At 38.6% G+C, this 10,703-nt stretch overlaps 2 protein-coding genes across 2 annotated transcripts; one reads left to right on the top strand and one right to left on the bottom strand.

The window, feature by feature from the left end:
• Positions 1 to 131: 131 nt before the first annotated feature.
• LOC146522364 (kelch-like protein 33) lies at positions 132 to 7,226 on the bottom strand. The gene is made up of 4 exons (XM_085137016.1): positions 6,142 to 7,226; positions 5,114 to 6,062; positions 4,842 to 5,012; positions 132 to 4,118 (listed from the first exon to the last, which is right to left on the bottom strand). Exons 1-4 carry the CDS (start codon positions 6,959 to 6,961, stop codon positions 3,599 to 3,601), a joined length of 2,460 nt encoding a protein of 819 aa, XP_084993142.1. The 5' UTR covers positions 6,962 to 7,226; the 3' UTR covers positions 132 to 3,598.
• A 1,272-nt stretch (positions 7,227 to 8,498) lies between these two features.
• On the top strand, positions 8,499 to 10,656 carry cbln11 (cerebellin 11). Its single transcript, XM_085137214.1, has 3 exons — positions 8,499 to 8,964; positions 9,843 to 9,971; positions 10,115 to 10,656. Exons 1-3 carry the CDS (start codon positions 8,589 to 8,591, stop codon positions 10,396 to 10,398), a joined length of 789 nt encoding a protein of 262 aa, XP_084993340.1. The 5' UTR covers positions 8,499 to 8,588; the 3' UTR covers positions 10,399 to 10,656.
• The last annotated feature ends 47 nt before the right edge of the window (positions 10,657 to 10,703 follow it).

The following is a 10,703-nucleotide window of genomic DNA, read 5'->3' as shown; positions in this document are numbered from 1 at the left end:
GAAGAACTACGAGGTTTTTTTTAGTCCCGTCTTAGTTTGTTTCTTATTACTTAAAATAGATAAAGCTGAAAACCTAGAATTTCATGGCACTAAATTAGTAACGTACAGTTACGGTGTAACCTGGGTCCACACGGTGTCTCGATATGCTAGAGAACTCAAACTTTTAAGATGATAACCAAAACTTTTGAAATCATAACTCAAAATTTATACTTACCTCTGCTTGCATCTATTTCTTTGCACAGAAACTTCCACACAACTCCCACAAAAATAAATTCTTCTAAACTAACATTCATATTTACTAATTAATTATAATACTTAGTAACACTTACACTAATGCGTATGCTGTGCTTGTTGTCATGAAAAGCTTGTCTGATTAAATATAAAATGATCTGCTTTGTGTTGCTTGACATTTCACAAGTTCATATAAGAAATATCAAAGAACAACAGCAATGTTGGAAGCAACATTTTCTACAATAAACTTTTTAAGAACTTTGGACCAGTTTGATTAATATATTATGCCTAGAAACATTTTTTAAGTGCTTTACAGCATGTACACTAAAATAAATCCGATGAAGTTTTTCCATAAATGATTTAGGGAAAAAAAAAAAGAAATTCCGTTTACAACAAGCAGTCCTTTATAGTTCACCAGTTCACCTTCATGACACTGACTATCACAGCTACACTTCAGGGGCCATCTTGCGGAAGAATGGGCATTCCCAGATGAGCACCTGGGAATTTGGAGGACTGGATATCACTGGCAAATCTATTGGGTCAACATCATTCTGTGGAGAGCTGGTTTTTGTGGTTTAGCCATGTGAAAAATGTTTCAGTGTTTCCTTTTTGTCATGGATTTGCCCCTCTTGTTTCTTCTTATCAACTATTTATTATTTTGTACGATACTAAATCGGCATCTGCTTTTGATGAGAAATCTGTTTGGTTGTACAGGTCGAATTTGGTTAACTTTGGTCAAATTTAAATCTAAAAGGGCCAGGTTCAACTCTCTTTTTTTAAAGCAATTTTGAACATTTTTTGTGTATTTAACTTAGATTATCCTAGTGTTTCTTCCCGTATCGCAGGTTGGCATGAAAGAATAACCAAAAGGTTTCAGCATTTTACATTTTAGCAACATTTTACATTCATGGACACAGAGTACAGGGGGTTTAATTGTTTTTTTTTATAAATTAGGAATCATCACATATTGGAGTCAACACTTTTTAATAGTAATCATATAGTAAGTTGAAACACAAATGGAAAAACCAAAGCTTTCAAGTTGAGTCAAAGCCCAGGCAGTAACACCAGTATTAGCAGCACTATAGGCAGCAGCAATTCAATGTTATTTGTACTATATAACTTCAAATCACAACAGCATTAACCTTAAGTCAACTAAGCAATATATCTTTCCCTAGTAGTGGAAGTTTATACCAAACAAAAAATTCACTGTCTTGCATTCGGTTGTTACATAAACGTTTAGAACCTCACAGAAGGAGTGATCTTAGACTCTCAGATAGTTTGATCTGTTTGGACTCACAGATAGGGATGGTTTGGAAAGCACATGGTCATTTCCTGGAAAGATTTGAACAGCTAAGCCTGTAAGAATACGAAACCAGATCATTTATCATTCAAAATGTCACTGTCACTGAAAATTATTCAGATCTAAAGGTTTAGGTTGTAATGCTTTCATCGACTCTGTATCACTTATATTTTGCTTATTCTAACTTGACAGCCCCCCATCAGAGAGAGAGAGAGAGAGAGAGAGAGAGAGAGAGAGAGAGAGAGAGAGAGAGACTATCATATATACACTACCAGTCAAGTTTGGGCACTGTCACTCTTGAGGAGGTGGACCAAAGTGAGGACACGTGAAAATTAAACTTGATTTTAACAAAGGGCGAGCTGTTTATTGAAGTGTCACTGCCCGTGGCTCGGCATCCAGGGAGCCGTGGGAGGCTGCGGTGGCCACACCCTGGGCCGCCTCCAAATCACCTGCGTCTCATCTGAGGCAATCACCGGAGGACTACTTCAGCCAGCTCTGACGGCTTCTCCTCGCCAGTCTATAAGTCTCCTCCCAGTGTGACCAGCATTTGGCGTAGAAGCCTGTGGCCTGCCTGTCCTCCTGCCTGACTGCCTCCCTCCCTAGGATTCCCTTCACGGGCACCTCTCCCCTCCAAGCTCCACGGTCCTGCTCTACCTGTAAGCCTCGGCAACTTATGAAGTCTAGCTGTTCATTTCTTGACAATCTGCGTGCTGTTAACTGTGTCTCCCCTTTCTGTTGCAGTTTCCCCACGGTCCCGTTTTCGGTTCTCCTGGGCTCCACACTCCTCATTTCCCCCCGTGGCATGAGCCTTAGTTTTTTGTTTCCTTAACGTTGTTAAAAGATTCTTCAGTTCAATAAAACGTGTACATAGTTCTGAGCTGCGGTGTGCTGAGTCTGCTTTGGGGTTCTGTTACCTGAACACTCTGTGTTCTGTGACATGAAGGCTGGTAAAACAGTACAAAAACAAAAGGCAAAGGCGCAACTAAGCTATAACCTAAACTAGGTGAGATAAACATAAAGAACCTAGAACATGACAACTTGATGTGGAAAATCTGAAACACAAATGCTGCACCAAGTGAGAGTTAACAGTTATTAAGAATTAGCTATTACGATTAGCCTGTGGTCAAAGTAGTCATTAATTTCAAAATGATAAACTCCATCTATTTTCTTACCACTTACATATATACCATTCTTATTCACACACACAGGCCTAGATACTGATACTAGATACTGGCAACCTTCTAGTACCACTGGTTGCAATTATGACTAGTTCGTAAGTCGTTCATGAAGGTTGATGGCAGTCACTTTAAACTGATTGAAAAAGACAGTCAGTGAACCCCTAATAATTGCAAGCTGCTAGGGAAAAAGACTGCCTGTTGAAATTGTTGCTTGAGGCTACTGGCAGCTGCAAGGGAAAATTGGTCACAAAGAGATATACGGTGCTGTACTAAAAACTTTCTTGCAATTACTTTGATCAGTAGCAGATTATCTGTATTTCTTATAGTTTTATATCAAAGATCTTATCTGCAAACACTCTCCAACTGCTCTTTGTATGATAGTGAAACCATGAAAGCTCCAACACAGACCTCAATTAGGGAACACTTGCCTTCAAAGTAAAATTTGTGCCTTTTGAAATGTGTTGGTTTAACCAATAAGGCATATTTTTCACTTAAACAAATGGTCTCTGCTTCTGATTTTCATTGCACTTCAAGTCTTACTACTGCTCTGCAAGTTAAACAATACATGCAAACAACTCAACATCTCCCATCCAAACCATGGTTGACTGGGATAAACTGGTTTTAACCAATATAGTCATAAGGAACAGCCTTAGTGCAGCATCCTCTTTGCAACTGCCAGCAACCTCCAGCAACCACTCACCAACTGGTTGGAGAATACATATTTTTTCCAAGCAACCTATGGTTATCAAAAGGTTTGCTGACTGGTCTGAAGGCCTGAGTGACTGAGGCCTTAGATATCCACATTTGAATATTTTACTTCTATTATTGCAGTAATTTCAGTGTTTAAACAGACTGCCTAATTGAGGAGTGTATCATTTCAATAAAACAGTTACTGTCTGAGGTGCTGGGGCAGGTGCATCAGACAAGCTCGGATGTCTGTAACAGCTCCAGGCAGTTTGCCCATAGTCTCCCATCTCTGCATGATGGGATCAAAGCGGTGGACCAGAGCAGACTCACTGTAGTCATCCTGGCAATATCCTCCCAGTACATAGATCTTCTCCTCCATAACAATGGAGGCTGCACCAACATGGGGCATGGGCAGTGACGCAAAAGTAGTCCAGCAATCAGCCACAATATCATATACCTCACAAACTAGTTGATCAGTGTAAAACTTCCTTAGGTTACAGACTCCACCGGCAACATATAGATGACTCTGTAGGGCTTCCATGCAATGCTGGGCTCTATCATAGGTCATGTCTGCCAGGTAGATGGTTCCCCTCTCTGGGTGGTACAGACATGTTGAAACAAGGCACTCATATTTGCAGTTGAAACCTCCAGATATGAAAATCTCTCCATCAATGATAGCAGCAGCATGGCCACTCAGAGCCAGGTCCAGCGGTTGGACAAAGCTGTGAAACAAGAGAAGCCAGGCGGTCATGTCCAGATGGACAGTTGTAAGGAAAATATTTTTTTTAATCTGCCTTGAATCCAATATACCACAAAATGGCATTACTTGACATATATGTAACTTTAACGAAACAATTTTATCAGAAATGAGCATCATGTGAAATATAAACAAAAAGTGATTCAGCTGCATTGTCCATGAACCTTCCAGCTTACATTTCTGTGATGACAGCATGACTTTGGATGAGGTGAAGGCAGCAACTCGGATGAATCCTCATTAACGTCTTAATGTTTAGATTTCATTCTTTAACTCACAAATGCTATAACTGAATGCTTTCTTTAACTTGCATTTCTGTTTAAGATAGAATAACATTTTAAAAACCTCCTAACAGCAAATTGCGCCACCATATGTGTGTAACTTTCCACCTGGTGAAACCAGAACAGCAAAGTACGAATTTCTTTAAACATTGCATACTATAATTCAAGGGCAAGACTGACATCTGCTGTGGAAATCATGGTACTGCATTTGAATTTAAGGGTAAAGCATGAAAAACTTTACCATTATAACTATTATAAAACTTGACTCTTTTCATATTGCCTCAGTCTTTTAACTTTGTTGGCTGATTGGTATGTCCACAATTCAAAAACAGATATATTATTCAAGCCCAGCTAAAATATCCATCATCCATTATTCAAGATTCTGTTTCATTTTAAATAACTAATTTTACCTCCAGGAGTCAGTGTCTGGGTTGTACATCTCAACACTGTCTACGTTGGTGTTGATGTCTTTATCTCCACCAATGGCATAAAGGTGCGATTCACGTACCACGACTGAGAGGTTACTTCTGAACTCCTGCATGTCTGCCAGCCTCTTCCAGCAATCATTCACTGGGTCATAACTAGCATGAGTGCAATAAAAAAATAAAATGTGATATATGTAACAATCTGTTTTTGTGAATGCAAGAAGATGTATATTCACTGACTAACAGTTTTTATTTACCTGTAGGCAGATTTCATAATGTCATCCTTTGCATAAAAGAAGCACCCTCCAATCACATACAGCTTCCCATCCATTACGGCAACTCCATGCCTAAACTTTGGTTTATCTGGAATCTCAGTTAATCTCCTCCACTCAATGTCCTTCACCAACCCTGTGCCACTGCGTAGGGAGTTTGCAAACCAAACTTCCCTGCTCGGTATGCGCTGACCAACATCTGGATTCAGTTGGTCTCCTCCAACCAGAACTAGAGTATCTTTTGGTCGCCTGATCCGCCAGTGATCCTGGGACTTTGGAAGGCTGAAACCAAATTCTTTAAGTGCTGAACCATAAAGTTCCACCTCTTTGTTGCCAAAACACTCCATGCGTAGATTAATGGCTCTAACCTCTCTGAACTCTCGAAAGGTCATGAGGGGGAAGCGAACTCCAGTCATGAGTAAGCCTGCATGGGCCAATCTTTCTTCGGGATCACCCTCAATCCATGAGATTACGGCTCGAAATACAGCCAACTCTGAAGGTACACAAAGGCCATCGCAGAGAAGGAAGCTTAAAAGCTTTTCTGCTTGTAGGTCCTGAAACTTTGTTGTGCCTGATACTTCCATAAAGTTCCTCAACACAAAGTCATTGGCCTCCTCAAGAAGTTCTGATATTCCATATGCTTCAGCAAAAGATGCCACATCCAGGCAGGAGCTTGCCTGTATCTCTTTTTTCATAAAGTTGAGGCAAATTGATAGAGCAGATTGGAATTGAAGCTGAAGCGCCATGCAGGTAATCTCAAAAACAGAGTCCCAGCTAAGTAGAAGGATCCCACTGTATGAGTAGCCAATAAGAGCCTCTAATTCAGATGTAGACAGGAAAGGAAGGGCAACGCAACTCTGATGGGATTCCCTCATTCCACATGTGAACATGCCACGGAAGTAATCACTGCTTACTGCCAAAACAATTCTGTGGACTGAAGAGAGACAAAAGAAAAGCTTAAACTTTGACCACTATGATGCATTCATTAGGATATCAAAAGCAGTTGTACTAACCATGGAAAAAAGTTCCATCCACGTCCAAAATGACATCACACCCCACTCTATCTGCCCACAACTGTTCAATGGACTGAAGAGTAATTTTTATTTGTTCTAGAGCAGAGATGGTTTGTGCTTCTTTCTTGAAACATTCACTGTTCTCCTTTCTTTCCTTGTTTTTGCAGATGTCCACAAGTCTTGGGATTGCAAGGACTTGAGCTGCAGCTTTGATTTGGACTATATTATCATTGTTCAAAGATGACACAAGCCCAGTGTAGGCAAACTCAACAACAGCCTGAAGCCCAATATGGTCAACCTCTGAACTCAATTGTATTGACCACCTCTGGACTCCATCTTTGTCCTCACTATTGTCAGATTTCTCCTCACTTTTATCCCGTAGTCTTTCCAGAAAGAAGCCGCTGACAGCAGCCAAGAGAAGGGAGTGCACTTGGAAGCTTTTCTGATTTTCAGTTGTCAATGTCAGGTCTGTAAGAAGAGATGAATCCAAGAATTCTTTCAGAGCTACAAACACCTCTTTAGGGTAGGTTTTGTTGTGGCATGCCTGGACTTTATTCTCTTCAGCTCCCAAGCTTTCAGCGCTTATGTGTTCCGCAATTCCCTCCTGACTAGTACCATTCATTCCATCTCGAGTCTCTTTTTTGTCACTCCTACTTGTCAAGCCCATTCTTGAATCGTTGTAAGCAACAATCCTTCGTAGCTCCCGGTTGTCCTGTTCTATACCTTCACCACCTTCTTCAACAACTCTTTTCCTTCTCTCCTTCTCTCTCCTCCACCGTTCTTCCCACTCCATTGGCAAGTAACGCCTTGTAAACTCCATGTCATTGGTTATTTTCTTTTTGAGCAATAGCTACTTTTGTCTTTTCAGTTACTTATGCCATCCAGCAAAAAAAAAAAAATTACTGTTCTAATGATTTTTGCTACTTTCTATTCAAAAGCCATTCTGCCACTTTTAAATCCCCTCTGTCGTTCTCTGTCTTGGTCTCAAGTTCACTTTCTGCATAAACAAGCAGCTATTTATAGCTACTGGGTCACATAGGTTTAATTTCAAGTGAGGCTTCACATGCTTTGTACTGTTTTAGAATAAGGAAAATAGAGTTTTTTTTCTACTACAAACATTTCACATTGACATAAACAGGTATTAAACTGAATGACAGCAATTGGCCTTAAATATAGTTAGGTTCTATTAGTGATTATTAAAGAGAAAATATGTTTTACAGTTCTCCAGTTACTTGCACTAATGGAACTTTTTTTTCTTAGAAATAGGGATTGGTACACAATGAGGAGGAAGGATTTGATGGCATAATCTCTGGGAGATCTAAGTGCAGTGGGAAAATTGTACAATACTGCACAGACCTGAATTAACATCACGTAATTGACAGGGGGATGCATAGAGTACTAATAATAAGTAACATTAAAACAGATGCACACTATTGACTTATTCAATTTGTTATCATAATCTCTTTATTAGATAGTAGTAAGAGATACTAGTCTTAGATTTCCACAACATTGCTGGTGCAGTATAATTCTCTAAATGCTATGTATTAAAATTTTGAGTCTTAAGTAAAACTGCTTAAATTTGCAATGTTTTGTAATTCAAAACATTAAAATAGATACAATGTGAATCTGGTAGTTTTAAGGTTGGTTGATGGTTACCACTCATATATTAAATGAATAAATACCCTTGCAAAAAGGTATCATAAAGAATTATATAAAAGAGTTAGAGTTAGGCTTCGGGTGTAAGCTTTGGGCTGTGATGATTGTACAAAACAAAACTCAACTCTAATCTTAACCCTGGACAGACACAGATGTCCAGTGGTATAAACATCCAACCAGTCTATGGCTGAAAACCAAATGTACTTTCATGAACAAATGTCACCAATCTATGCGGTACATAGTTTTTATATCTAAGACACACCAATATCAGTGGTCAATAATCAATAGTAACTTTATTGTCCCCAATGGGAAATTGATTTGCAGTATCAAACAACACATACACAAGAAAAAAAAAACATTTTTAATAGTTAATATTTTACATGGGGATAAGCAAAAACAAAGAGGAGCTAAAACGTGGTCATGCTGTTATCATAGTTTCTATATCTCTTTAATTACTTTTACCCAACCCCTTGTTTCTCCTACAACCCTATTCCCATTCCACGTGCAGATAAAAAGCAGGTCAAAGATAAAGTCACGTTTTCTGTTTGTAATCTGGTGAGTGTAATAAATGTATATTCCATTTCCAATGCTTTATCTAACTCATAAAAGTCCTGAATAACAAACTGGCAATAAGGAAAAAGGTTAAAGTTTATTCCATCATCATAAGATTATATGATGTTTTTCATCACTTTATTTCTAATAATTAACCCAGACCCTTTTATAAATAGGTTCTTTACACTGTGGTCTTCAGTGAAACACAGAAATCGGAGAAATACCATCTAACCTGGAAAATGGAGAGAGTAACAGTAATTATTCTTATTTGTTTACTTGCTGGTTTATCTGAATGTGAGGAAGGGGGTGATCAGAATCAAATCAATCAGAACCTGATCACTGAGCTCTCATATGAAGATACTAAGGCAGAGAACAATAACGACGTGTCAGCTGACCCAGGGTCTGAAACACCAGCCACTTGGACAGTAAACAGAACAACTGACCATCTATGTGAACCCAACATCTATATGGTGCTGAAGGAACTGGGGGCTCTAGAAGAACGACAGAAAGCCACCGTGAGGGCTCTTGAAGAAACAAACAGAAAGCTGGAAGCCAGTGAGAAGAAGGTGGCTGCACTTAACAGCACACTGACTGAGCTCAGGACAACGTATGAAGGTAACAAAATATTTGGTAAAAATTAACTGAATGAATGAATAAAAATAATGAACTGTGCAGTCACAATGACTGCACAGTGACAGTAAAATAGACTTCATGAAGTCTATTTTACATGATAGTCTTTTATTACTCATTTTTAATGATTGTTGTTACAAAAGCATTTTAGTTATAATACTAAATTTAACTTATTGCAGGCGAAAAATTAAGCATTAGGGAGGTTTCCATGTTTGGTGCCTGCAGACAGATTTCTTCTATTTTAGCTTCTCTTCATTTGATGTCTGTAAAACCCAGAATCAAATTTGAAATCCTTCTCTCACAAGGAACTCATGGCACAATATTGTCCGAACAGAGTACTTAATCTCAGGTTTAATACTTTCCTTTTTTATAAAGCTTAGTGCTCAGGCTGCTGGAGGACCTCCAATTCTTTTCCACTCCCCTTGTTTAATTCCCCACATGTTTATATGCCCTAACACATTAAACTTTTTCTTCTCTTTTTGTCTCATCTCTCTCTGATATTATTGAATTCATACTTAGTTGAGGTGAAAGGTGACTGTTTTCTGCTGATTAAATACTGGCTAAATACTAAAGCTCAGAATTAACCAAGACTCAAACTACATCTGGTGAAATACAGATGTTATTATTATTCTAGTAAAGTTTCAGTTCTTGTGAGCTTCACTGCTGTTGTACTAACAACAAAAAGAAAAGGTGTCACTGTGTGTTTAAACAATTCTAGCTCTATAACATTTAAGAATGGTGGCAACGTTATAGTATAATAATGAAAATATTAAATAATTTAAAAACTGATTATTCTTGTTATTGTTACTTTTATTTATTCATTTGGAGGAAACAAGCTAAAATATATTTTCTGGTGTTTTTAGGACAACGTCAGGTTGCATTTTCTGCTGCTTTACCCACAGAAGCCACTATTGGGCCAGCAAATGTTCTTTACCCTCTGGTGTACAGACATGTTCTGTACAACGTCGGAGGACACTACAGTCCAGTAACAGGTTAGAAACCAGTGCGGCTGTGTGTGTGTGTGCGCGCGCACGTGCCTTATAATCTCTAAAAAGTATTTCTGTTCAGTTTGTTCTATTCAGCAGGAGCATTATTGGATTAATTGCTGTTACTTTATGGTTGTTTTTCGATGCAGGGTACTTTACAGCACCAGTTCAAGGAGTCTATTATTTCACCTTTTCTTCTTTCTGGTGGGGAGGAAACACTGGAAACAGTGGTGGCAGTCTGTACCACAATGGAAACCCGATTGTATCATGGTATGGTCACAGTCAGGCTCATCCCATCAGTGGCTCAAACAGTGCAGTCCTAATGCTACAAGTTGGAGACAAGGTCAATGTTCGTCTTTGGGATAACCGACAGATCAGTGATAATGGAAATAAGTACTGCACATTCACTGGATTTTTGCTTTTTCCAATGTGAAGTGGCATCAGACAAAAATGTGACGTGTCATTTTTTGTACACTTTATTTTGTCTTCTGAAAATGTTGTATTTGTTTTTTTGTGCGGTTGACAAAGATGTACTCCATCTAATAAAGATGTTTTAATAACCATGAAACCCCCCCCCCCCCCCAAGTCTTATAAATACAGTATTTTCTTATGTTCTTAATCGTTACCTATTTCTATGTAATTATGTAATTATTGTGGGAAATGCAAAAAAAAAGAAAAAAAGAAAAAGAAATAGTCTATGCAATGGTATTTATGTGAACTAAAACTTAGTATTTTATT

The sequence above is a fragment of the Neolamprologus multifasciatus genome, chromosome 3 (genome assembly GCF_963576455.1).
Source record: "Neolamprologus multifasciatus chromosome 3, fNeoMul1.2, whole genome shotgun sequence".
NCBI classification, from domain to species: domain Eukaryota; kingdom Metazoa; phylum Chordata; class Actinopteri; order Cichliformes; family Cichlidae; genus Neolamprologus; species Neolamprologus multifasciatus.
This window is presented reverse-complemented; position numbering and strand designations above follow the sequence as displayed.

Bases quoted from the DNA above. Each gene is read 5' to 3' on its own strand.
- LOC146522364 (XM_085137016.1), bottom strand. From the start codon at position 6,961: ATGGAGTTTACAAGGCGTTACTTGCCAATGGAGTGGGAAGAACGGTGG. The intron at 6,063-6,141 runs GTTAGTACAACT...GTCTCTCTTCAG, and splicing joins GGATGGAACTTTTTTCCATG to TCCACAGAATTGTTTTGGCA. The intron at 5,013-5,113 runs GTAAATAAAAAC...CACTCATGCTAG, and splicing joins ATTATGAAATCTGCCTACAG to TTATGACCCAGTGAATGATT.
- cbln11 (XM_085137214.1), top strand. From the start codon at position 8,589: ATGGAGAGAGTAACAGTAATTATTCTTATTTGTTTACTTGCTGGTTTA. The intron at 8,965-9,842 runs GTAACAAAATAT...TGGTGTTTTTAG, and splicing joins GCTCAGGACAACGTATGAAG to GACAACGTCAGGTTGCATTT. The intron at 9,972-10,114 runs GTTAGAAACCAG...TTTTCGATGCAG, and splicing joins ACACTACAGTCCAGTAACAG to GGTACTTTACAGCACCAGTT.